At 50.0% G+C, this 27538-nt stretch overlaps 1 protein-coding gene across 1 annotated transcript; it reads left to right on the forward strand.

Moving 5' to 3' along the window:
• Window positions 1-9031: 9031 nt before the first annotated feature.
• On the forward strand, window positions 9032-11320 carry CHAC1 (ChaC glutathione specific gamma-glutamylcyclotransferase 1). The gene is made up of 3 exons (XM_039232859.1): window positions 9032-9385; window positions 9780-9815; window positions 10268-11320. Exons 1-3 carry the CDS (start codon window positions 9143-9145, stop codon window positions 10667-10669), a joined length of 681 nt encoding a protein of 226 aa, XP_039088790.1. The 5' UTR covers window positions 9032-9142; the 3' UTR covers window positions 10670-11320.
• The last annotated feature ends 16218 nt before the right edge of the window (window positions 11321-27538 follow it).

A 27538-nucleotide genomic window follows, 5' to 3' on the forward strand; every position in this document is an offset into this window, starting at 1 on the left:
CAGCCGAAGGCCGCGAGTTTCTCGGAGACGCCCCCACCCGCTGGGCTCCTCCTCCTGCCGCCCCGAATCCCGCCCCCGGCCTGGAAACCCGTGCGAGGCCGGGGCCGCGGCCGCGGCCGCGGCCGCGGGAAGCCGGTGTCGCCGGCGGGCCAGCGGGCGGGACGGCCGGGTCCCCGCTGCTCGGCACCAGAGGGCGCTGCGCGGCCAGCAGGGCTGCGCACGGTTGGGAGCCGCGGTCGCCCGCCGGGGCTTGGGGTCAGCCCATCTCCGTCCTGGGGCCCGACGGGACGAACCCGGGACGGGTCGGCGGCCACGAGTTTAGTTTTCGTCGCTGTGGCGTGGAGCTCCCTACAAGCCCCGACCCCGAGGGAGTAAGCCGAAGAGAGCTCAACGCAATGCCGTCCCAAATACGCCTCAGCGTATCCAGAGAAGCAAGACTCTTTAGTGTACAGCCAGCTCCCCTGACCACCTCCCCCCAGTCCTCAGTCCTCCAGCCACCCCCGCCCCGCAGGCACCCTGAATGCTAGGGAATAGGGACAGGCTGGAAAGGGCGCCGGTCCGAGTTGGGAGGCTGAAGCTCTTATGCAGCAGCACCTCTCATTGTCAGGTGACCTGGGACACAACTCCATCTCTTTCTGCATTCATTCCACACTGATCAAGCACCTTTTATACGGCAGTTATTGGCGATAAAACATCGTCTCTGCCCAAAGAGACTAGCCATCCAGTTAATTATCTCTAACCTCTCAGAGGATGCTAATACCTCTTGCACATTACTATGAGGTTGGGATGAGTTGGTGTATGAAAATATTTGTCAGCAACGAGTCCCCCAGTGGTTGGTTAATCCTTCTCAAGCTTATGGCCAACAAACCATTTTCTGGAGCTTCCACTCTGCCAGCCCATGGGATAGGCAGTGGGCTAGAAAGGAGCTTAGAGCCTGACTGTGTAGTCCCAGCAGTAGCCTTAGGACCAAGAAGGCGACTGAAATCCCAGGTTATCTGCACCATTACTTCCTGATGTGCCCCTGTCTTTAAGGAACACTACTGGTTTAGGTCAGCCTCTAAGGTGGGAATAGGGCAACGGGGACCCTGGCTCTGAGAAGGAATGGCAGGACCCCAAGTCCTCAATAGTCCTTTCTCTTGGAGATGTGTCACAAGTGTCTTTTGCTGCCTTTTCCCTGACCTCTGGGACCCTGCACCCTTCTAACACTCTGGCCGAGGGCAGACTCAGCCTGTTCCCTTCATGCCCAGACATCCTCTGAGTCCACAATTCAGGGTCCAGAAAGACAGCCAAAGTTAAAGCAGACACAAGGTAACTAGCATCTCCAGAGTCTGGATTTAGCAACAAGTCAGCTTTGGGCAGGAGCCTGTCCTGTGTCATGGCACCCCCTGCAGGGCAGAGCCAAAGCCCTGCCAGGCATGTCCCGCGCTCCTGCTTCCTTGCTCAGTTTGGGGGCAAAGTAAGCCGTGGGAATTAGCAGACAGGCGCCTGCCACTTGGCTTGTCCCAGAATTGCTGTCCCTTGCCCACACCGGCAGACACCAGGCCAGGCCCGTCCTCCTAGGCCCAGCCTGTTCAGTATCCTCTCCACCAGTGACTCTGTTCACTCTCTGCTTCCTCCTCTATCTAAAAGGTTCTGGGGGCGCCTGGGTGGCTCAGTCGGTTAGGCGTCCGACTTTCGCTTAGGTCATGATCTCGCGGTTCGTGGGTTCGAGCCCCGCGTCGGGCTCTGTGCTGACTGCCAGCTCAGAGCCTGGAGCCTGTTTCAGTCTGTGACTCCTTCTCTCTCTGACCCTCCCCTGCTCACGCTGTCTCTCTCTCTCTCCTAGAAATAAGTAAAAAAAAATAAAAATAAAAAAATAAAATAAAAGGTTCTGGAATCTCCTTCCCATTTGCAATAGGCTAATGGAGGACGGTGTCCCAGCTGCTCTCATTTAAGGGTCTTTGCTTCCTTGGCTCTCTGTGGGCCTGAGTCATATACTTCTCCACATAAACTGTTCTTTTGTTTTGTTTTGTTTTGTTTTAGAGTTCTCTTAAACCAGGTCCTACCACACTGCAGCGTTTCTGCGGGGTCTGACCCCTTGGGCCTCCTCAGTCAGCATCGAGGCCACGCCCCTGAAATGCTCCTCACTGCTGGTCTCCTCGGCCTTGCATCCAGCCACTTCCTGCTGCCACAAAAGGCAACTTCCTCACTCCTTGGAATGAGGGAAAGAGTCTCCACCATCCCAGACCTCTGCTGGAGCCCCGGTCCCTCCCCTTCCGGGTGCTCTAGGGCAGTGGTCTGAAGAATTCCAATGCTGGCCACACCTGGGTGCCTTTTCAGCTGTGTCTTCCTCCCTCCTCCTCAGAAGCTAGACATGAAGCCAGGTTTTCCCACCATCCCATGCACATTTCTATCAGGACACAGGAAGGGGGAATCCTTTCAGTCCCTGCTTTTGTAGACAGGGGACCAAGTAGGTTTCCCTGCTTGGCCCTGGATCCAGCTGGCATAACCAGCACAACAACTGTTTTTTCTCCCTCATCTGAGGCAGACTGTTTTGAGGGATATAGCGATTCCTTCTTCCCATCCTTTTGCCAGTGTTGACAAGACCTGTGTCCTTGCATATGGGCCAAGGAAGTAAGGACACCCTTATCTCCCAGAAGTCTGTGGGAGGTGTATCCCCTTATAGATTGTGGATTATTTTTTTCACTTATTTAAAACATTTTTTTAATGTTTTTTATTTATTTCTAGGAGAGAGAGAGAGAGAGACAGTGTGAGCAAGGGAGGGTCAGAGAGAGAGGGAGTCACAGACTCTGAAACAGGCTCCAGGCTCTGAGCTGGCAGTCAGCACAGAGCCCGAAACGGGGAACAAACCCACGAACCACGAGATCATGACCAAAGCGAAAATCGGACGCTTAACCGACTAAGCCACCTAGGCGCCCCTAAAACTTTTTTAATGTTTGTTTTTGAGAGGGAGTGTGAGTGGGGAGGGGCAGAAAGAAAGGAAGACAGAATCTGAAGCAGGTTGTAGACTTGGAGCTGTCAGCACAGAGCCCAACACAGGGCTTGAGTGCACAAACCGTGAGTTCATGACCCGAGCTGAAGTCAGATGCTTCACTGACTGAGCCACCCAAGTGACCCTATTTATTTATTTTTAAAGTTTGAGAGACCGAGTGTGCGCTAACACACCAGCAGGGGAGAGAAAGAAATGGAGAGAGAATCTCAAGTAAGCCCTGCGTTGTTAGTGTGGAGCTTGATGCAGGGCTCCAACATAGGAGCTGTGAGATCATGACCTGAGCCCAAAACCAAGAGTCAGATGCTTAACCAGCCGAGCCACTCAGGTGCCTCTCATTTATTTTAGCATCCTCCAGGCATACACAGAAAATCTCTTAGCTCAAGCAACTGTTCTGTTAATAATGGGATTGGGGCAGACCGTCACCTGTTCTGCCTTTTAAAAACACTTCTTTAGCACCCTATTTGCTAGAACAATCTGTGAATTGCATGGCAAGAATCAAGGGTGAGATAACTGGAGGTTCCCTCCATTCAATCAAAAATATGGTGTTCACTTTCCTGACCTGCTCAGTTCTTCTGCATGGTGTCAGAGCGAGAGGTAGGGTAAAGAAAAACCTTCCTGTGCTTCTCATCCATTCTCAGTACTCTGCTACGACACTACTTCACTTCTAACACCAGACTTGTAGGTTTTCCACATATCCAGCAATTCTGCCACACCAGCCGACATGCTGCAATTTACCTGAGTCCTGATACCATCTGCCTGGAGACAGCATCAGCCCCCCAAGACTGCCCCCGCCTCAATGCCAGACAGGTTACTTGTGCTTGTAACCACTACAGGGCAGAGGTTCCTACAACCCCTTCCTTAGGTTTGATTACTTTGCTAAAGTAGATCACAGAACTCAGATTACTAGATTACTGGCTTATTATAAAGAGAGATAACTCAGGAACGGTCAGACAGAAGAGATGCATGAGGCAAGGTGTGTGGGAAGGGACCTGGAGCTTTCGTGTCCTCTTCCAGTGGGCCACCCCCCTAGCAGCTCCCTGAATTTAACAACCCAGAAGGTGGCCACACCCCTGTCCTTTGGGGTTTTTATGGAGGCTTCAGTACGTAGGTGTGATTGATCAAACCGTTGATTGATGATATCATTGGCCACCGGTGATTGAACTCAATCTCTAGCCCTTCTCTCCTTTACCAGGAGGATGAAAGTTGAGGCTGAGAGTGCCAACCTTCTAACCACGTGGTTGATTTCCCTGGCAACCAGCCCCTCCCCAATCCTTAGGGACTTTCCAGAAGGCCCCCACGTTAACTAAACTCAGGTGTGGTGGATAAGAGCTTGTTTATCATCTTTATCACTCTTATCACTTAGGAAATTCCAAGGGTTTTGGAGCTCTGTGTCAGGAACGGGATGAAGACCAAATATATATTTCTTATTGTAAATCACAATAGTAGACTATGGCTTTATCCTAGATAAAATGGAAAGTGTGAAGTCTGCAGGAAAAATAATAAGGAGCCAACTATATTGAGTACTTCCATATGCCAGGTGCTGGCTGAGGTGTTCTTTTTTTTTTAAAATATATATTATATATATTTAAGAGAGAGAGAGAGACAGAGTGGGTGTAGGGGAGGGGCAGAAAGAGAGGGAGACACCGAATCCGAAACAGGCTACAGGCTCTGAGCTGTCAGCACACAGCCCGACGCAGGGCTTGAACTCACAAACTGTGAGATCATGACCTGAGCCGAAGTTGGATGCTTAACCGACTGAACCACCCAGGCGCCCCTGAGGTGTCATTTCTTTCTATCCTCATCAGAACCTACAAAATGGATACTATTATTCCCCATTTCACAGTTGAGAAAATGGAGAACCAGAGACAGTGAGCCTGATGATAAATGATGGAGCAGGGCTCAAGTCTGGGCAAGCTGGGTTTAGAGCACACATCTAGGAGGGGTTTTCATCCCTTGGGAATCTGCTTTCTAAAGCAACCTCATCAGTTAGCATAGTGAATTAGTATGAGCTCCTAACTTCTCAACACACCCTTCCCTTGTTTCAGATAATTGTGCCCACGGATACCAGAAGTTGATTGCAGTGACTGGAAGGAGAAGTGAGAAGGAACAGATTATAAGGAAATGAGAAGTGATTGCCTGAAGGGGAACATTAAGAAAAAATTAAGTTGGAAAAGGTCCAAAAAAAGAAGCCACCATGTGCGCATCATGTGCCGCTCTTTGAGGTGGAGGTGATCCCTGAGCCGGTACTTTTGTGGGTATAACATCTGCAGCCCCTTCCTGAGGAGATTTTAGAAGAAAGTTGGGATGGCTGCTGCAGACGTTGAGTGGGATGGGTTACTGCCTGGGAGCGTCCCACTGGAAGGAAAGGACACACATGCTGGCAAGGATAAGTGAGAAATGGGAACAGGCAAGACATGTTCCCAGGAAGGTGGCCAAGAGCCCTGGGTCAACTTTTGTGGGGATTCCTGTTTTGAGAGGGTCAAGGCTCAACCTGTGTCTTGCAGGATCCTTCCTCCTCTGATCTCCAGGGTGCCCTGGCTTTTCGAAGTAAAAGTTCCATTTCTTCTACCTACTTTTGTGGAGAACCTTCCATGAGCCAGCCCTTTGTGGGTCCCCCGGGGACTTAAAAGATGAAGTCTGCTTTCAGGGAGCTCTCAGGTTCTCAGGAAACAGGATATCCAAAGCTTACCAGCAAGGAGGCTCTGGGGTGGGTCTACCTGCTTTTGGATCTAGGCTCCACGACTTGCCTTGCTGTGGCAACACCATGAGTGGGTTACCTAACTTCCCTATGCTCAGTTTGTTCACCTGTGAAATGATATTTACCTCACAAAGCAGGGGAGAAGTTTGTAATTAAAAGGAATGTAAAGCCCTTAGCAAACTACCTAGCTCAGGGTAAGCATTCACTAAATGATTGTTTCTGTTATAGGCAAGAGGTAGAGGGGACAGATAAACAGAAGCGAGGTAAGAGTTTGTGGGAGCCCGGAGGAGGAAGTGCCTAACTTACTTGGAGCAAGGGTTCCTTACTGATGACCTCACCAACCGGCTTTGTTCCGTTGGGAGGAGGTGTGATCTTGAAAATCTTCCCCAGGTAATTCCGATACACTCTCTGCCTCTTAGCCACCAGAAAACCATTACCTACTCTTTAAAAGTAAACTTTTATTATTAAAAATTACACTTCATAAGCCTTGAAAAACAAAGAATCACCCACAACACATCCATCACTAGTATATGATGCCCCCATCTTTTTCCTCATGTATCCTGTTATTGTTGTTTTAATAGTTTTAATCATAGCGCATGTGATAGTTATTATGCATTTTTGCCTGACTATGCAGTCCTAGGCATTTTTACTGCATTGTTTTCTCGATGGATTTTTTTTTAAAAGTAGGCTTCACACCCAGCAGGGAGCCCAACATGGGGCTTGAACTCACAACCATGAGAACTGACTGAGCCACTCAGGTACCCCTCATAGTGGATTTTTATTTTGACTTTTTCTTTTCTAAATAGAAGTGGTTTACATTCTCTTAAACAATCCCAGACCATCTGACTTGGCATAAAAATGAAAGTGCAAAGCTCATGTAGTCCTACCACTCAGAGGTAATCACGGAAACTTTTATGTGTTCTTCCGGATTGTTTTCTATGCAAATACACACTAGACTTTTTAAGTATAGGCATACATCTGTTCTAATGACCACACAGCTTTAATATTATGTCTATACCAAATTTAATCAGGGGCGCCTGGGTGGCTTAGTCGGTTAAGCGTCCGACTTTCGCTTGGGTCATGATCTCGTGGTTCGTGGGTTCGAGCCCCGCGTCGGGCTCTGTGCTGACTGCCAACTCAGAGCCTGGAGCCTGTTTCAGAGTCTGTGACTCCCTCTCTCTCTGACCCTCCCCTGCTCACGCTGTCTCTCTCTCTCTCTCTCTCTTAGAAATAATACAACATTGAAAAAATTAAAAAAAAACAAATTTAATCATCTATTACTACATATTTAAGTTATTCTCTTTGTGTGTATTTCTCCACCATGTGGACTGATCACATAAATTACTTAAACGTTTAGCTATTTTGGGATATTTAGGTAGTTTCTCTTCTTTTGTTTTGCTATGATAAATAACAATGCATTGAAAAGTCCTTTAGGCATAGGACTTTTCCCATATTTTGAATAATTTCCTGGAGTGGAAGTATTGGGTCAAAGGCCAGGGACATTTTGATTTTTGATTTGTACCACTAAGCTGCTTTTTCAAAGCACTGTTTGTGCAAATTTAGGTACTTCCAGGAATATGTTGGTACCAGTTTCCTGCCTGCTATCCCACTACCGAAAGGTGGTAGATGGAAGTGGGGATATTCTCCTGAAGAAGCTGGTAGCAAAGGAGGCAACCATATGGACTAAAGGGGATAGGATGGGGGTAGAGGAGAAGAAGGGAGAGCGAGAATGGAGGGAAAGAAATGACCAGAAGCAACCACTTTGCCTATATATTTTTTCCAGTTGGAAAAGTAATTCATGCTCCTTACAAGAAACAAAACAAGAAGAAACAACAACAACAAAAACCAACAAACTTCCCCATAACCATTTACATTTAATATTGCAAGTTCTTCTCTGGTGACAGGCTCTGTTAACAGTTTAGATAGACTTTTTGAGATTACTTCTTTTACAAATATTAATGTATAACTGATTTTGTTTTTACAGAACTAGCTTCATGCTATACACACTGTCGTGCAACTTATACACTTTTGTGTGTATCTTACACACTTTTGGAATGACTACTTCAAGTGTGCAGGTACTTTTTAGTTTAAATATCTAATTAGAATCTAATCAGAAGCAATACTGCCCATTTTGCCTGCCAGAGGGCTCATGTCAGACCTCGATAGCAGTGTCCCCGAGCCTGTTCTGTAGTCCTGGGGGCAGGCCTGCTGCTGCCTCTGTTCCCCCTTTCCAGCCAGAGACATCCCCAGGGGGCAGACTTTTGCCCCTGCTGAGGGGGGCTCAACCCAGACAGCCTGCAGGCCTTCCTAGGTCAGGAGGCCAACAGCCAAGAGAGAAAGCCGGTAGCTGCTCACAGTCGTCTGGGAGCCTCAGTTTGGCCTCCTTGCCTGCAGCTCACTGAAGGTCCTGGAATTTCGTGCCTAAGGATGAACCCAATCATTGTTGCAAAGGTTTCAGGTCTGAGCAGAACTAAACTTCTCGCCTATGGGCAGAACTGGTCTGTCTGTATGGCCTCTCTCCTCAGGTCGACAGCACCGTCAAAGTGACAGCGGTGGTTGCAAGCGCTGCACCCCAAGCCTACCTGGGCTCATGGGGTTCCACATCTGGCCCTGGGCGTAGCTCTCACGTGAGGCCCGCAAACTCCCGGCACCCGGTCTGACTCAGCTTCACAGCTTCTGCAGAACCACTTGCCAGCCCCGTGACTCAGTTTCTCCATTTGCTCACGCGTTCCAACCGCGTGAGGCACCTATGTGGAATGCAGGTGTCTCCGACTGCTTCTCTAGAGTACGTGCTCCCAGGCGGAACCCCAGTGATGGGCGCTTACGCTTCCCATAGAGTTCATGCGGGACGTGCCCTGCACTGGCCTTGGTAAAGAGTCCGTGCTACCTGGGGTGTCCGTGACCCGCCCAGGTGCACTCGCAGGGCAGCTGGGGGGATGCCCATCTGGGACCCGCCGGTCCTGGTTCCTGAAGGGCCTAGGCCATGGAGTGGCTGCCGGAGAGACGACCAGTGCCCGCGTCGGTGCCCACTACCCGCCGCCTGACGCAATCGGAGGTGCCCTTGCTGCATGCCCGAGCTGGGGAAACCTCCCCCGCGGTTGCATCACTCCTGCCAGATTTGCTACAGAGGTGGAACCTAGCCAATCAGCGGGCGAGCTCGGTCCGGGGCAGGCCGCTCAGTTACCCACTCAGAGGGCGGCGCGGTTAACCGGGAAGTAAGACACGAAATTCATTGGTCAAAAGGGGATTTGCCCCGCCCCAATCACCGTGGCGGCTGGCGCGGTGGGCGGGGGCCCTCCTGGCCGGAGGGTTTAAAAGGCGCCTCCGAGGGGGCCGCGCAGCTGGACCAACCAAGCGGTGCCAGGCCAGGTGTGCGCGTCCGTTGGTCCTTCCGTGCCCGCGCCGGAGACCAGCCCCCGGAGGCCGCCGGGCTCGTCCCTGTGCCCGGCACCATGAAGCAGGAGTCCACAGTCCAGAACACTCCTCCCGCCTCGCCACCCCCTTCACCACCTCCCTCGCCAGCGGTGCAGCATCCTCGGGATGACGGCGACCCCCAAGCTCTGTGGATTTTCGGGTACGGCTCCCTGGTTTGGAGGCCCGACTTCGCCTACAGTGACAGCCGTGTGGGTTTCGTGCGCGGCTATAGCCGCCGCTTCTGGCAGGGAGACACCTTCCATCGGGGCAGCGACAAGATGGTGAGCATCTGACCATGCCCAGGAGAATGCAGAGGGTGGGGGCAGGGTAGTGGGCACGAGTGTCCTGGGGCTCTCTGGGCAGACGGTGACTCCGTGCTGGTGGGGGAAGTGTATAAACCTGTGCCTGGGTTTGTGGCTTAAATTTCTGTGCCCAGCAGATCATCGTGATGGCTGGAATCTGTGATCCTGTGGAACACCATGCAATTGATGAATATCAATTTGCGCCACTGCCATGTATCTATTTCTCCTGCAGTCATGCATCCCTCTCTCCACTTCCCCTTGGATGAGTGGGGTTGTCTGAGGCCTGAGCCAGCAGGGTTAATAAGGGTTTCCTTCAGTACTGGGGGCAGAGCTGATTCCTAACTTGTCTTTTTCAAAATTTTTCCTTCCTCAGCCTGGCCGTGTGGTGACCCTCCTTGAAGATCGTGAGGTAAGTGCCTGAGTCAAGAGAGATCCCAGAGGGCTTAGCATGGAGGGTCTAAGACAGAGCTCATGGGTCCTTGGCTGCAGGCTAGATGTAATGCCTCTCTGGCAGAGTGGAAGGGTGGTCTAGCTCAGGGCTTCTCACAAGAACCACCTGAGGACCTTGTTAAATGCAGATTTCTATTTAAGCAGATTAGGGTGGGGCCTGAAACTCCCATTCCTTAAGTGTTCAGATGATGCCACTGGTTCTCAAACCACACTCTGAGTAGGAATCCTCTTCTTCTGCCTTGGGGCCAGACCACCTTGTCAGCCCTTGTTAAGAAAGGGAGAATGAGCTTGATGTATTGCTACCATACGACTCATCAGTCCTCTGCCCACTTTCCTTATAGAGCACAGACCTGAGGTGGGACCAGCCAGGAGCTGTTTTGACTGACCCCCGGTGTCCGTGTTTCCCCCTAGGGCTGCACTTGGGGTGTGGCATACCAGGTTCAAGGTGAGCAGGTGAGCGAGGCCCTGAAGTACCTGAACGTGCGGGAGGCAGTGCTCGGTGGCTATGATACCAAGGAAGTCACCTTCTACCCCCAAGATACCCCTGACCAACCACTCAAGGCATTGGCTTACGTGGCTACCCCACAAAATCCTGGTTACCTGGGCCCTGCACCTGAAGAGGCCATTGCAACCCAGATCCTGGCCTGCCGTGGCTTCTCTGGCCACAACCTCGAGTACTTGCTACGCCTGGCCGACTTCATGCAGCTCTGTGGGCCCCAGGCACAGGACGAGCACCTGGCAGCCATCGTGGACGCTGTGGGCACCATGCTGCCCTGCTTCTGCCCCACTGAACAGGCTTGGGCGCTGGTCTGAGGGGTTGAGCCCCTGCAGGGAGTGCCCAATAGACATGGGGCCACGTGCCTACTCCTGTGGCACACAGCAGACTTGATACAGCTCACTGAAGGGATTTGGTGGGTGGTGGGGAGCTTCTCTCCCTAAGCCCCTGCCTGTCCCAGCAGTCTCCAGCTCTCCTGCCTGACACTGACTTACTACTTGAAACTATTTATTGCACCATGTTGGTGTGGTGTGCAGGGTGGGGGGCCTGCCCTGGACATATGGGCCCTGCTGAGCGGTGCCTGATGAGATTCCCCCCAGTGCTGCTGCTAACCCCATCCCACCCAGGCCACTGCTTCCCCACCCCCAGACCAACTGTTCTCTAGCCCTGGAAATATGCCACCTGTGAAAAGTCCCAGCCTGCTTGTAAGGGACAGCAGGGATTGAAGAGAAGGGGGCCTTAGAAGAACTGAGGCACCTATGGGTCTGGCTCTTCCTCCCACATTCCCAGGGCAGAACTGGATCTGGAGCCAGGTACAGCTGCCTGGGTCTCTTGGCCATTTGGCTTCGTTTCCCTGTTCCACTGTCTGTTTACTTGTCAGTTGGTCTACTCCTGGGAAGCTCCTCACTGTAGGCCTGGTACCTTCTCAGTCTGACCCATACTGTTACCCATAAACTGATCCCTTATTATCTGTGTTGTGCTGCAATGTGGTTTTTTCTTCAGATGGGGCATTGGGACAAGCAAGATGGTAAAGCCCTGGAAGGCTCATGAGAGGGTCAGGGACTCCCTCCTTATCTCCATTCCTCTCCCACGGAGGGGGCAGCTGAGCAGGCAGGACCGGCGACCAGGGCACCGCACTCTGGGCACCATTCACATCTCAGTGTCGTGCAGAATTCAACCCGTGTGGCTCTACGGGGCAGTCCTGTAGGCAGTGCTCCTCCCACGGACCTGGTGCCCTGTGCCTGCTCTCAGCTGCCTTGAATAGACTGGCTGGCTTGGAAGTCACACCAGGTCTTCCTCTAGCTGCTGCCTCTTGGTGACAGCATGATCAGCCCCCTGGCTTTCTGCTAAAGGAGCATGTGGGTTAGAGTAGGGTGGCGATAGGACTTCAGTAGTGCTGACAGCAGAGACCTGTGGCCTGGCGGAGCTAAGAGGCCCTGTGACTTTGAGATCCAGCTGTTTACTGTTGTCTCCTGGGGCTGCTTCTCTGTTATCCTGACCTGTCAGGAGTCTCGCTCACAACAGAATGAGTTGCCAGGGTGCCTTCTTGGCTGCTGCTTACTCACTCTGTCTGCCCCTGGCTGCTCCTCCCCACCCTGGCCCATGAGTGCAAATCTCAGCCCCAGGATCTCAGAATGACCCCTCAGTGGGCTCAGCCTCTAGTCCTGGGCCTGCAGAATCGATATAGGGCCCAGGTGACAGCCTGTTTGTAGCAGAAGAGCCTGCTTGTACCCCAGTCTCACTGGCCCAGTGACCTCCAAAGGCCCAGTGGCCTTCAGTCCACTGAGCATCAGTTTACACTGGGACACTGTGGTATGTTTTGCTGCTGCTGCTGTTGTTGTGGCTGGTGCCCTGGATTGGTCTGGGTGTCCCCAGCAGGGTCAGCTCTGACCAAGTTGGGCATCTGTTGTGCCTCTGGTATGTGCCGATGATGGGGAGAAGTGTGGAGTCCAGCCAAGTTCTTCTGGAAGTTTGTCAGGGCAACACAGCAGGAGGAGGCAGTGGTGGGGGGTGGGGCGAGGGAGGCTTAGGGAGCATCTCATGGGTCAGGGCAGGGCAAGACACCCAATTTGGGTGCTCAGAGCAGAGCCCTGCTCTCTGTTGAGCAGGGGTAGGGAGGGCTGCCTGCCAGCTGTAGATAGGCTCCCATTCTTCAATCCATTCAAGTATTTACCAAACTGTTATATGCCAGACGCTGACCTGGCACTGTGGATGCAGCAGTGAAGCAATCTTCCTCCTTAGAGAACTAAGAGATTCTGAATGGTAACCATTTAGCATGAAATGTGCTGTGAGGGGAGGCCAAGAGTGGGGTCCTGACATGAAGGAGGGGGTCAGGGAAGGTTTTCTCGGGGAGAGAATGACAAGGCTGAGCCCTGAGCCTGAGAAGGGGTCTTTGTTGAACAGAGGCAGGGAACAGCTTGTGGCAGAGGAGGAAGCAAGTTCAGACCAGCTGGGACATAGTGGCATGGGGGATGGGACACGGGACTGGACAGGTGGCAGGACCACATCCTGTGGCTGGGCTTGATTAGCTGTGCTACGGAGGTGGCTTCCCTCCTGGGTCGGTGGGGGCCTCTTATGAATTCTGAGTGGAGAAGAGACTGCTTAAGAGGAGCCCTGACTTCTGTATCAGGTTGGAGCAGGAAGGCCAAAGACAGGCTAGGGAGGGGTGGAGGTGGCTCCAGCTGAGGTGAGGCAGTGGGAACGGGAGGGAGGATGGATCTGAGAGTGATTCAGGGCATGAGGCTGGCAGGGTTGGATGTGGCTGGCTGAAGGGGAAGGGAGGGAAGGGTAGAGGGCCAGGGCTGTTGGTATAGTTGTAGGTCTGGAAGGGCAGGGGTACAGATGAGCTCTGCAGCAGTATATGATCTGGGGTTGTCTGTGTAGGGCAGTGGCATCCACATGGATGTTCAGGAGGCAGTTGAGGATGTGGGTCTGCAATTCAGAGAGAAATGTGGTCTGGAGTAAGAGATCTGGGGGCCACACACAGGGAGACAGTAGTTGAAATCCTTGGAAGTAGAGAGAGAAAGAGAACAGGGCTGTGCTCAGCCCTGGTGGCTTGAATGAAGAAGAGTGGAGAGCAAGCAGCTGGAGAGACAGGAGGAAAACCAGGGAAATGCTGCTGAATGGTCAGGGCAATAAGGAGAGAGGAACGTCCATTAGATGAAATGCCAGGGCGTCCTCTGTGGCCTCAGTGAGAGAATTTCAGGAAGAGTGGCAGGAAGCCACAGGTCAGAGCTGGGGAGCCTGTAGGAGGGGAGTTTCACTCTCATGAAATTGACTGCTGGGGTGCCTGGGTGGCTCCCTCGGTTAAGGTTAAGCATCTGACTTCCACTCAGTTTGAGCCCCACACTGGGCTCTGGGCTGTCAGTACAAAGCCTACTTCAGATATTCTCCCTCCCTCTGTCCCCTCCCTTCCCCCACTCGCTCTCTTTCTCTCTCAAAAATAAACATTAAAAAAGAGGGGTGGGAGTGTCTGGGTGCCTCAGTTGGTTAAGCATCCAACTTGGCTCTGGTCATGGTCTTGCAGTTTTTGAGTTCGAGCACTGTGTTGGGCTCTGCACTGACAGCTCTGAGCCTGGAGCCTGCTTCCGATTCTGTGTCTCCCTCTCTCTCTGACCCTCCTCTGCTTGCTCTCTATCTCTGTCTGTCTCTCAAAACTAAATTTAATAAAGAGGCAGCTGGGTGGCTCAGTTGGTTAAGCAGCCAACTTCAGCTCAGGTCATAATCTCGCAGTCTGGGAGTGGGAGCCCTGCATCGGGCTCTGTGCTGACAGCTTGGAGCCTGGAGCCTGCTTTGGATTCTGTGTTTCCCTCTCTCTGTTCTTCCCCTGCTCATGTTCTGCCTGTCTCTCTCAAATAGATAAACATTTAAAAAAAAAATGCTGTGAGATGCAGCAGAGAGGTGATGGAAGGTATGAGGAAGATGTAGGGGTCTCAGGACTTCTTTACAAATTAAAAACTGAGGATCCCAGGGGTTGTTGTTTATAAGAGACATAACAATTGGCAACATTTAGTCTATTAGAGATTAAAAAGGAGAAGTTTAAAGTGTATTATTAAATTAAAAGTAAAAATAATCCATTACACGTGAATGTATTTTTAGGGGCACCTGGGTGGCTTAGTCAGTTAAGGGTCTGACTCTTGATTTCAGCTCAGGTCATGATCTCACAGTTTGTGGAACTGGAGCTCCACGTGGTGCTGCCTGGGATTCTCTCTCCCTCTCTGTTCCTCCCTCTCTTGTGCATGCTCTCTCTCAAAATAAACCTTAACATTTTTAAAGAAAAATGGCTCTATGTTCCAAAACAAGCAAATTTAGTGAAAAGAACAGCGTTGTTTTATGTTTTTAAAGCAGCTGGGTTCTCATTTGTTTCTGCATTCATTCTGTTGCAAATCCACCCATCATAAAGTTATGGTAAACTCCACTGTACGCTTGTGAGGAAATGTGAGCAAAAAGGCAAATAACCTCTTAGTTTGACCATGAAAGTAATTCGGACCTTGCAGTCCCCCTGAGAGGGTTTTGGGGATCCACAGGCATCCCTGGTCCATTCCTTAAGACTTCTGGTATAGCAGCATTAAAAAAAGTATTTATTTTTTGTTGGCGGGTTTCAGAGTGATGGCTGAGTCCTGAGGCCTAGGCTGCAGCACTAAGGGATTTCAGAGTTAGCAGGGAACTCAGGAATCAACTTGTCCATCCTCAAGGGCACCCTTCTGGAGAATCAGGAGTGAGTGGGAAGGATCAGCTAGTTCAACTGTGTTACAGAGTCTACAGTAGGCCAAGCTCCCGCTGTGGCAGACAGGAGGCACAGAAGTACCCTCACACCTGGTCTGGGTAAGGGCAACTCCGGGAGCTCAGGGGTTGGGGCAGAGGTGGTCAGGTCTAGGAGGGCCTTAAAGAAGCCGCAGGAATCCAGCAGGCAGAGGAGGCATTCGGGTGTGTGGTGATGGCACAAGGAAACGGGAAAGGGACACAGAGCTGCTGGTAGGTGGCCACATGCTAGAAGCCTTGCGGTGTTGGGGACAAGGCCGAGAGCTACTTTGCAGTCAGTTCATAGAGGAAGTGTTAGGTTTGCAGGGAAGTTGACTTCTATAGTGATGTTTTTGTTTTTCATGTGTTTTTTCTCCCACGGAAGGGGTCTTTGTTTTTGTTCTTTTTGTTTGGTCTACTTGCCGTATTGTGTTCAGGCTTGGGTTTAAATGTTGTGTCAGGGAAGATGGTTTGAAGGCTGCAAGACCTGGTGTGTACTTGTTGCCATGTACCCAGGCAGGGGCTGGGGAGGGCTGAGCTCGAACCCGGAACCAGGAATGTGGGGACACCTCCCGGCAGCCGTTGGAAATGGGGGCAAGCAAGAGGGAGGAGGCTGGGGATCCCAGGGCTTTGCCAGGGGGTCATGGACAGGCAGGGGGACATGGGTGAACCCCAATCTGGCCTCTCTGTTCACCCTTCTAGGGTGGACAGGCTCCTAGCAGTTCTCCAGGAGTCCCACTGGGTACCAGGAAGGACCACGTTCCTCTGGGAGGTTGCTATTTCTCTGAAGACAGTGGTGGTACCCATATGAGTCATCAGAAAAAGAGAGGGTGTGGGAAGGGCCTTGAAAGGGGGAGACCCTGCCTTTCCACAAGCCTGGCTCTGAGGAGGTGTGGGGCGCCCCTGTGGGCCAGAGTTGGAGCATGAGGATCAGACTTGTGCTCCAGGCTAAGGTGACCACACATCCCACTGCCAAGGATAGGCCTACTTCCTATTATCCTGGAATAATTACTACTTTCACTCTCAAAAGCGTCCAGGTTTGGACAATAAATTGCATGGTAGCTGTGGAAACTGGGACTGAGCAGTTTTGCTCTACTGGGTGGCTGTCAGAGGGGACTGACCAAAGTCCTTGCCTTCCCTCTGCCCTTCTCATCCTACTCCTAGACCTTCGCCTCTCACCCGGCAGCCCGGGATGGCCTCTCTGCTATGCCCTTTCCTGGTTTGCCCTTGGAGAGTCCCCACCAGGCCTGCCCTTCCTGGTTTAGGTCTGCCCCTGCCCTTACCCTCGGCCTGGCCATTTCCTGGGGTGTGAGAGAGAACTTGACACATCCTGAAGGTTCAGCCACAGAGCTGTTCCCTGGTCACCAGTCCTTCCCCTGCGAGAGGGAGGGGGCACCTTTGCACCCACACGCCCTCTTCCTCCTGTGCACATCTCCCTTCCTTAGTCCTGGCCCCAGCACCGCATGCTCACCTCTCAAGCTCTGCTTCTTCCCCTGGTGCTTCAGTCCCTCTTGGGCTGTTGTGGATCCTTTGCTCAGTCCCTCCGTGGGCCACCGGCTCAACAGTAAGGTATAGCCCAGGGTGAACCTTCTCTCACTCAAGCTTAAATGTGGGGGCCAGCTTTCTTCCTCAAACCTTCCCACGTTTCAGGATCTAAGGGCTTCCTATGTCCGCCCCACCACCTCTGCCCTAACGTGTGCCCTCCTTCCCTGGACGATTGTTTTACGTCCAAACTGACCCACCTTCCCACCTTCTCCCTGGATATTCATTTTCCATAATGTAACATGCAACTCTGGCCACAACCCTCTGCACTAACAAACTTCAGCAGTGCTTCCTGGCCGTCAGGATAAACTTCCCTGCAGTCTCGGTGCTGCCCCCGCATCCTCACCCCCACCTCACGCTATTTCTGGCCATGAAGGCTTTGCTCTCGCTGCTTTCCTTGCCTGACAACTTGGCCCATGCCTCTTGAATCCTTCAGAACTCAGGCCCAGCATCATGCCTCCAGAAGCTGCTGCTGACCCCACTGGCTGGTGTCCCTTCTCGGCTCCCCACCCCAACCCGTTTTGCACCCAGCATGTATTGGCGTGCTCTGCTCACAGGTTTGCCCCTACTAACTGTGTGCATCCCAGCACACAGCACTGCACACAGCCCCATGGCACTCAGGGGACCTATGGGGAAGGGGGTTTAATGAGACTCTTCTGAAAGCAATGTCAGCATGTCCCTTTGGAAGGAAAGACCCCGTGAAAACCTCAGTCATAGCCAAGAGTAAGTGCCAAGCTGCCTCTCCTTGCTAATATTCCATCTGAATATTTATGTGCACAGCCCAGGAATGTGGGACAGGGAACCACAAGGACAGACCAGCCAGGCATGGTCAGCCCAGCACACACCTGACTGGGGCAGGGCTGACCCGTGCTGGCGGCTGCCATACTCACCTGGCCATTCTCCCTCTCCCTTCCTGTGAGAGAGGCCAGGCCCTAAACACACAAACAGCCCTAGAGGAGAAGGGCTAGCGTTTGGCATGCATCGTAGGGGACAACTTCTATGCCCTTGCTTCCTCTTCCCTACTCTGGGCACTAAGCCAGAGGACTATTTGTGCTACCCCTGGGGTGCTGTTCCCAGTCCCTACAGGAGGGGGAGCTTGGCCTTTGCAGGCAGAGCCCGAGGGTACTGGTGATGGGTGTGGGTGGTGAGAAATCAGACAGTACTATATCCACCTGTGGCTTCCCCCCCTCTGCAGTCAAAGCCTCCTGCCTAGCACAACCCCTCCTGGGCCCAGTCATGTTCCAGCGCCAGGTCAGGAGAGTGCAGGACAGGGGAATGTCAGACGGGTTGATGGCACTGGCTGGAGGGGCGGTGAGTCCTTAGGGATGAAAGCTGATGATGAGCTGCTTACGTGGGGTGCCTGAGTCATCTGTCCGCAGGAGCAGGCCCTTGCCCATGGGGGTTTCCACAGGAAGGGAGCCCCAGTTCCTGCTCACATGCCACATGCAGCCCTGGGAGCACAACACACACTGAACAGATGGGAGATGACCTGACAGAAACCTGCAGCATGCCTGTGACATGAGGGGTGATTTCTTACCTTGCCCTGCGCTCTCTGTTCCCTCACCCTGCACTGCGAGCTCTAGCCTGGGGAATTTCTCACTCAGACTTCAGGGCTCAAGAGATGTCACTTTCTCTGGGAAGCCCTTTCTGACCCTCCTCTACCCGACTGCGAGGCCCTGTCAGGTGTCAGAGATACTTCTTCTCCTGCAGCTTTGATAGCACTGTTTCTTGCTTGCCTTCCAGCACCCCACAGAGCCTGCACACAGTAGGTGCTCATGTTGCATTTGTTAAGTGAAAGCCTTGGAGAGGCAGGCACTGGTGAGGGGAGGATGGGGCTGGGGGAGGCACTCTGGGCTGTCTCCTCACAAGAGGGGGTGAGCTGGGTACGACTGCAGGGGAGGGGAGGGAACAGACCTCTTATGACACTCCCCACCCCCCCTTCCCCCCCGAAAATGCCAGGGCTTGGTCAGGGCATTGAAGAGCTGTTCAGAGGCAAAGAGCAAGCCTTGACCTGAGATCCAGAGGTTCTAGTGTCTGTTTTGTTTTATTAAGTTTATTCATTTATTATTTCTGAGGGGGGAGGGGGAGAACAAGCACACAAGTGGGGGATGGGCAAAAAGAGAGAGAGAGACACAGAATCTGAAGCAGGCTCCGGGCTCACGGCTCACAGCTGTCAGCACAGAGCCCAATGTAGGGCTCAAACTCAGTAACTGCAAGATCATGACCTGAGCTGAAGAGCCATCCAGGCACCCCTTATTTTATTTTTTGAAAGCTTATTTTTTTTTTGAGAGACAGCACAAGCAGGGGAGAGGCAGAGACAGAGGGGTCCAGAAGATCTGAAGCAGACTGTACCGACAGCAGACAGCCCAGTGCGGGGCTTGAACCCATGAAGTGCAAGATCACAATCTGAGCTGAAGTCCAGCACTTAAGTGACAGAGTTAAGTCAGGCACCCCTCTAATCCCTGTTTCAAGCTGTGTCTTAGCCAAGTTATTTTCCCTCTCTCTGGGCCTCCGTCTTAGCAAATGCAAAATCGAAAGCTGACAATTCCCATCCAGTTCCAGTGGCTCCCCTTTTTCAGGACAGACATGGGCTTGGGGTCAGAGGGACTGGTTTCAAGAACCAGGCTCCATGTATCCTGTGAGTCCCTGACAGGTTATTGAATATCTCTGGGCTGCCATTTCTTCATCTCTGAAGTGAGATGGAGAATCTAACTACCTCTCACATTTTTGCAACCAGATGTGTGCTATTGGTGAAAAACTGCACACTTCAAAGCACTCTGTGAATGTTACTTTATTTAATACTATTATTAGTGTTAAACAAATTTACTATTTGACGCTATTATTTTTCACCAACACCTAATTAGGTACCGGATTGTCTCTAACCTCACTGGAGTGTATGCTCCATAAGGGCCACTGCTGGCACCTTCCTGTTTGTTGCTACATCCTCGGTACCCAGGACAGAGCCTGGCTGATTCTCAGGCCTTTAAAATAGTTGCTGGACAAATAAACAGATAAATCAGTTGACTTGGATGAATGACAATATGAATGAACTCTGCTACTTCGCTACTTCGCAGAGCACTGAGGACAAATCAGGCTGACCAGGTGGAGAGAGAAAGGGAAACGGGTGAGGAGGCAGAGGAGGACGGGAGTGCTCCTGGGGCGGTCCAGGCTCTGCCAAGCTGCGGAGGGCAGGTGAAGAAGGGCAAGAGGGGAAAGGACAAAAACAAACTTGGGGCAGTGAGACAGGCTGCTTCGCTGCTGGGTGCCTGGCAGGAGGCCCCCCTGTGTAAGCCCTCACCCTGGTCAGGGCCCTCTATCTCTCTCAGGCCCTCCCCTGCCAGCAAGTTGGGGAGAGGAAGGAGGAAGGAGGGCTGGCTGAGGTCACTCCATTCTGGTTTGTTTACCAACAGCACAGTCCTCTTGGGTCATGACACAGCCAGCAGTTTCTGACCCAGCTAAATATATCTCCTCTGCTGGCCAGGACCACACAGCCAGCCTCTGAAGGTCAGGGACCACCCGCTCATCCCTTTGGGTTGGGCCCTGGGTCTCCTCCTCACCCGGGAGCCCTGTGTCCCAGGGGAGCCAACAGCCAATCAGTGTCCAAACCAATTGAGGCTGAATCCATGAGGGTAGTTTCATGTGGATGGAATCAGAGAACTTTGGCGGGGGGGATCCCTAACTGTCCAGCAGTAGGACAACCAGATGGCTCACCCCCTTGGGTGGCATATTTGCAGTCACTGTGAATATCTAGGAAGAGTATCTACTACTGTTACTTTCTTTACACTACTCTCTCAACATTACCCTATAATGTGAAGTGAGGAAAAAAGCATACAAAGTTAGATAGTATGAATACAATCATGCCTTTTAAAAAGCATAGAAATGTCTGGAAGGAATCACCAGAACCCCATCAACATAGTTTGCGTCCCAGGAGGGGAACTGGAGGCAAGGGGAGGAGATGAGAGAGAGAATTCTTCTTATGCCCTTTTGTATGTTTTTGATTTTGAATGATGCAAATTCATTACTTATTCATAAGTAAATAACTCAAATATATAATAAAAAGCAGATTTGAAAAAAAAAGGCCGGGGGGGGGAGGGGGGGTCAGCTATGCATAAAGATGTGGTGGAAACAGCCCTGAGAGGTTAAGAGCGCTTGTCTGGATGCTGGGCCTCGCAGGGGGCTTCCTCTCCTACCCAGAGGAAAAGCTGGCCCTATGCCCACATAAACCAGACATCAGCCTTGCAAACAGAAGTAGGAGCCCTATCAATGCTCAGAATCTAATTTGAGGGATGAAAAAGGACATACCTGCCTTCAACTATCTCCCCATGGTATGTGAAAAGGCAGCCCATGCCTTTGTCTGAAGTACAGCTTCTCTAAAGTCCCCTTGAAAAAATTCTTTTATGTGTGCAGGGGGGGTTACCATGTTATGGTTTTATCACGTGAACTGAATGAAACAGGGAGACACCTTGTAAGAAAGCTTTCATTCCTAGGAAGTATTTCTTATTGCTTCTGAGTTTTTTCCCTGAGTTTCCCTAAGGAACATTTCCTTCTTTTATTAATAGCACTTATTATAATTATATATAAAAAGATTATATAAAGATATATATAGATAATATATATAGATATTATATATATGTATATATTATTACGTATACATATATATAATTATAATTATATATAAAAAGAATACCCTGGGAGTTTAGAAAATATAAGATGGTAAGAAGCATTAAAAATTCATTTATAATTCTGCCATACAGGAAAGTTTACTTCCTTCTAGTCTAATCTTTTACTACTCTATTAAAAACCTTCATTATATACATTGGTAAATGAAAAGACAAAATTGATCACACTTTACTACCTTGTACCCTACCTTTTTGCCTAATTAAGGTTAAATTGTGAGTTTTTTTCCTATGTCCTCAAATATTTTTGAAAAGATTGCTAGGCAGGAGGGAAAGTACCTAATATTCCACCATATCAATGTACAAAAATGTATATAACCAAGCCTAGTTTCCGTTTGGGCTGTTTCCAATCTTTTGCAAGGTTTGATTATGCTGCTATGAACCTCTTATGTTAGTTGCATATAACAAAATCCAGGCAAGTGGGCTTAATTAAACCTAAGAGGAGTTACTGGAAAAACCCAAAAGTTAAAAAGGAACAGAGCTTCAGGCAAGGCTCCCTCAGGGTTTCTGCTTCATTGTTTTGTCTCCCCCTCAGGCTGGCTTCTTCTTAGTCCCTGGGGCAACAGGCTTTAAAGTTCACACCTAAGAGGGTGGGAGAGAGGGAGAGAGGGCTCAGGGCCTATCTCCCTCTGGCCAATTCATGACAAGATTGCTAGGCAGGAGGGAGAGTAGGCTGATTGCCCTGGGGCTGGGCTTTGGGCCATCCTTGTCTAGCTTATGGTGGCAGGGTGTGTGGGGGGTTAGGCCTACCCCTGTGTTTTTTTGCACAAAAGCAAGAAGGGAAAATCCTGGCTAGACAGCCAAAAAAATGTCCTCTGCAGTCTGGCTACTCAGGTTGGGGTCTGTGAACCAGCAGCCTCCACATCATCTGCAACTACTTGGAAACACAGAAATATTAGGGAACTCCCCACACCTACTGAATTGCAGTCTGTATTTTAATAAGAGCCCCACTCAGGAGACAGCTCATTAAAACTGAGGTGACCTGCCCTACAGCAAACTTGATTATCCCCTGAAAATAGATCCCTGTAAGTGGGATGACTGGGTCAAAGGGTGTGGATATTTCTAAAAATCATGGTACACATGGTCAAACTGTCCCATATAAATAAGGCTCTATCACTTCACATTCCTATCCTGGGATCTGGGTGTGTGAGGCTTAAAGCACAAGCAATCTGGGAAAACCTCTCTTTAAGAAAAAGAATATAGGGGCACCTGGGTGGCTCACTTGGGTTAGGTGTCTGACTCTGGTTCAGGTCATGATCTCACAGTTTTGAGAATTTGAGCCCCACCTAGGGCTCTGTGCTGACAGCTCAGAGCCTGGAGCCCGCTTCAGATTCTGCGTCTCCCTCTCTCTGCATTCCAACCCCCCGCCCCCACCCCGCTTGCACTCTCTCTCTCTCTCAAAAATAAACATTAGAAAAAAAATATGAAATTGAGTACAAAAACAAATATAAAAAAGGCTGAAAAATACCTCAAAAATTATATTTAAAATTACCAATAGCTTGAAACATATGAAACTGCCATATTTGTAGGTAAAAAAGTCACATATGGTTAACAAGCAATTTCATGTTGTTCAACCTTTTCCCCCTATATTTTTGGCTGCACCCCTCTCCCCCAATACCTTGCCCTACTTTACAGCTTTATTGAAATGTAATTCACATAGCATACAACTCACCGTTTAAAGTGTATAATTCAGTGGCTCACAGAGGTATGCAATTACCATCACAGTCAACTTTGGAACACTTTCATTAGCCCAAAAAGAAACCTTACACCCCTTACCTGTTACCACCCAACCCCCAGCTCTAGGCAACTGCTAAATATGTCTCTATAGATTTTCCTATTCTGGAAATTTCATAATCATATAATACATGATCTTTGGTCTTTAGGTTCTTTCACTTAACATAATGTTTTCAAGCTTCATCTGTGTTGTAGCATGTGTCAGTACTTCACTCTTTTTTATTGCTGGGTAATAATGCACTGTATGGACATACCACCTTGTATTTACCCAATGATCACCATCAGTTGATGGACATTTGGGTTGCTTCTACTTTTTTGCTATTTAAGAATAATGCTGCTGTGAACCTTTGTGTATAGGTTTTGTGTGAATGTGATTTCCTTTCTCGGGTTTATACCTGGGAATGGAATTCCCAAGTCATATTATTAGTCAGGGCTCTCCAGAGATACAGAACCAATAAATAGGTCTGTCCGTCGATCTAATTGACTAACATACAGAGACAGGTAAGATAGACTGAGCACAATTGGTTCATGGGATTATATGGAAGCTGACAAGTCCCAAGATCTGCAGGATGAGCCAGCAAGCTGGACACCCCGGAGAGTCCATGGTGGAATTAGGTGCAAGAGCTAGTGGGAAGAGTTAACATTTCAGTTCCAGTCTGAAGGCAGGAGAAATCCAACATTCCAGTTCAAAATCAGGGTGAATTCTCTCTTACCGGAGGGAGGGTGAGCCTTATTCTATCCAGGCCTGCAGCTGATTGAACGAGGCCCACCTACTGAGCAAGGGCAGTCTACTTTACACAGTCTATTGACTTAAATGTTAATCTCATTCAAAACACCCTCACAGAAACACCCAGAATAATGTTCGACCAAATGTCAGGGTACTCTGTGGCCTAGTCAAATTGATACATAAAATCAACCATCATAGGAACTGTATGTTTAACTATTTTCAGGAACTCCCAAACTTTTCCAAGGTACCTGCAGCATTTTACTTTACCACCAGCAATGAATGATTCCGATTTCTCCATATCCTCATCACCTGTTATTATCAGTTTAATTATAGTCATTGAGTGTGAAGGGCTGCATATTCTTTGAATATTTGCCTTTTCTTGCAATAATATTGCAATTGCAGTTTCTATAGAAAAAATAGGAAGGAAATGTCTTTTTTATAGCATGTTTAATAGACATTTTCTTATTGATAGTTTGGGTGTCCTACTGGTACCTCTCTAACTTCCTCAGAGATGCGTGTTCAGTCTAGGCATTGCTCACTGATCTCAGTAAACATGGTTTCCCACGGTTCAGTTAGCCAGGGCCTTACTGTTCTGGTGCCACCCACCATGCCTGTCCTAAGGGAGCTTGTTGGCTGAGAAGCTCAGATCAAGGTGGAAAAGTCTTGTTCAGATCATTCTCCTTGGGGTTAATGGGATCAGAACACTAGATGAAGGCCAATAGCAGTTTCAGGGGAGGTTGAAGAACAGCCTCAGGACTCCCTTTTCCAAGGCGGAGGGGTTCTCCTAGGCTGAAGCAGTGCCCTGCACCATCTGTGCAAAGGAGGCCCATACCAAGTGAGGTGTCCTGAAGCTTAAACTACAGAATCTCACAGTAAATGAGCTTCTGATTCTACCAGGATTTGTAACAAAGCCCACAAATCTTGAATAAATGGTTTTGCCCATTTTCCTTTGGAGTGTTGTGTCTAAGACTAACAGCTGTCCATTCAAATCTGTTCTTTTCTTCTTGAATTATATGGCAGCCTCCCTTAAGTTAGGTGGGCCTTCGGGTCTAAAGCTTGTTCTGAGAATGTGAGCCAAAGTGTTAGAAACTACTTACTGGTGTAACCCTGAAGACAGAAGGCTAACCTCCTCCCCAGTCTTTCTCCTTTCTTAGGTTTTTGCAAATCAGCACTGATTGATCATGCGGATGAGGACAATGCATGGAGATGGCAAGAAACAGGATGAAAGGAACGTGGGACCTTAAATCAGTGTGTAGAGCAGATATGAATTCAAACTCTTACATGAGAGAACTATGGACTATAACTTACTTGAACAATTGCATTTTGGGGTCTCTGTTCCAGGAGTGTGTGCTACCCTAATATAAGCAATGCTATTATTTGGCCAGAGGATTTATGGCCAAACCAGTGGACATCTGCAGTTAGTCCCTAGAGATGACCAGCCTGTTCCCATAGAGATGAGGCACAGGGGAGAGGGAGAGATCAGATCAAGTTCAAGGACACTGGCCTTTGAGATCACCCATTTCATTTTCCCTGCTCCCTAACCTAGGATGACAGACTACATTTGCTTACATTGCCTTCAGGTTGCCTTCTGAGAGTGAGCTGCACCAATCTATTGCCTAGACCTCTTGGCAGCGCTGTTCCTAGTCATTTAAGTTAATCAGTACTTTCGGTTTTTACGGGTAATTAAAAAATGGGGGGGATCACCTGGGTGGCTCAGTTGGTTAAGCATCTGACTCTTAACCTCAGCTCAGATCATGATCTCAAGGTTCATCATGAGATTGATCCCCAGGGTCGGGCTCTGCACTGACAGCACGGAGCCTGCATGGGATTCTCTCTTTCCCTCTCTCTCTCTCAAAATAAACAACAACAACAAAAAAAAAGGATTAATAAAAAAAAAGGAGAGAAAAAAGTACAGACAGCAAGCTTCAGTGAACTGGTTAAAAACCAGAACATGCTTATCTAAGACACCTGGCTTATCCAGAGCTCAGCTGCTGGAGGCCCCCGGAGGGCCAGAAAACAGGCCAAACGGGAGGCATGTACTGAAAGTTCAATTATATGATTCCTAGGAGACCCCACAATTCCTCCTTCAGAATACTTTTCATTGGTTCAGAAGTTCCAAACCAGGTAAAATGGTTTCCAATCCCTTCCAGAATTTGGAAGTTAGAAGAGACAGGCCTACCATATATAGGCACAAAAACAGTGAGGTGGCACAGGCCTTAAGTTCCTTTGGTAGACTTAAGAATTGTGCCAGTGTACTGCCCCTCCCCCTCTCATGCTCTTTTTTTGTCTCTTAAAAATAAACATTAAAATAAATAAACATTAAAACATTTTATCTTGTTTAGAACAAGGTGCTTCCCACACCTGGGAAATGGGAAGGAAGCCCCTTCTCTCTTCTCTGGTAGAAGGAACAGCCACAGGTAGACATGATTTAGGGAGAGGTTTGTGGTTGTGTGATCGTGGCAGAGGAGGTAAAACATTTGGAATGCTCCTGGCTATTCTCTCACAGAGCTGCTCTCTGGGGGATCACCAGCTGGGAATGGCAGAGCTCAGAAAAACTGCCAGGGTCTCCTGTGACTTTCACAGGAGCTTCCTTTCTGCCTTGGGAGGCTGCTACGGCCCAATCCCCAGTCCAGATCGGACCCAGAGAGCTTTGGGCCCCAAGACACAGCAGTCCCATGGGAAGAGAGCAGAGGCATGGGCCTTGTAGGGGTGCTCACAGGAGCACATTCTCCTGCCTTTTGGGAAGAAACTCTTACCTAAGGAGGGAAAGAGTTGGGGAGCCTCTTTCTGGAATCCTGCTCTCTCTCCCCCAGATGCCAGGAACTAGGAACCAAAGGCTCCGTGAGAACTGTGAGAGACGTCTTGAGCTTTGTGAATTCCTATGTCCAGTTCTGCTTTTACCTGGTGTCCTTGTTTTGATGAGCAAGAAAACCCTTAACATAGAAAAAAGCAAGAGGTTCATTTTTGGCAGTAGCTAGGAGGAACCAGGGATACATTCTCCAGAAGCTTGCCATAATGGGGAGTGGGTGGTCGTGGAATGAGACAGTGGGTGGTGGCAGTTTAAAATTTGGAATTTTAATTTCCAAATACAACATGGGGCTCAAACTCAACAATCCCAAGAGAAGAGTCGCATGCTCTACTGACTGAGCCAGCCAGGCACCCCCTGGTGGCAGTTTCAGAGAAGAAAGGGGAACCACCAAGTCTGGACCTGAAGCAAGGTAGAAATGGAAGCATAGGAAGAGGCTGGGAGCCTAGTGAGACATCCAGCCCTCAACACCCAGGAAGTGGGCCTCAGGCATGTCCTCTCTCCTCCTCCCCTTTCCTTCCACCATTTATACCCATCCCCGGTGACTGTCACCTGAGAGTGGCATTTCCATAGTCCAGGCCTGGCACTATATGGCCCAAATGCTTGCAGGGTGACAATGGGTGGGTCGTTTCCATGAGGGCCAAAGCAGTCCAAGCTCCTGCCACTCCCAGTCCTCAGAAGCCTCCACACAGGGGCCTTTCCCAGCACCATTTGCCACCATAGAGCAAGTACCCGGGCGCACAGTTTCAAGACAGCCAGAGGCCCTGAATTTTCTAGAACAGACTCTGCCCTCCACACACCTTCCCCATCTAAGTGGTAGGAAAGAACATTGTGAAGATACCTGTGGGCAGCACTGACCACAGCTACCTCCCAAACTTTGCGTAGGCCTTCACCACAAGCCAGGGGTCTCTAAGAAGCATGGAGGAGTGGCCAAATTTCCCCACACCCTTGAAAAGGGTTT

This window comes from Hyaena hyaena, unplaced genomic scaffold (genome assembly GCF_003009895.1).
Source record: "Hyaena hyaena isolate Hyena2069 unplaced genomic scaffold, ASM300989v1 scaffold_70, whole genome shotgun sequence".
Classification (NCBI taxonomy): domain Eukaryota; kingdom Metazoa; phylum Chordata; class Mammalia; order Carnivora; family Hyaenidae; genus Hyaena; species Hyaena hyaena.

Bases quoted from the DNA above. Each gene is read 5' to 3' on its own strand.
- CHAC1 (XM_039232859.1), top strand. From the start codon at position 9,143: ATGAAGCAGGAGTCCACAGTCCAGAACACTCCTCCCGCCTCGCCACCC. The intron at 9,386-9,779 runs GTGAGCATCTGA...TTCCTTCCTCAG, and splicing joins ATCGGGGCAGCGACAAGATG to CCTGGCCGTGTGGTGACCCT. The intron at 9,816-10,267 runs GTAAGTGCCTGA...GTTTCCCCCTAG, and splicing joins CCCTCCTTGAAGATCGTGAG to GGCTGCACTTGGGGTGTGGC.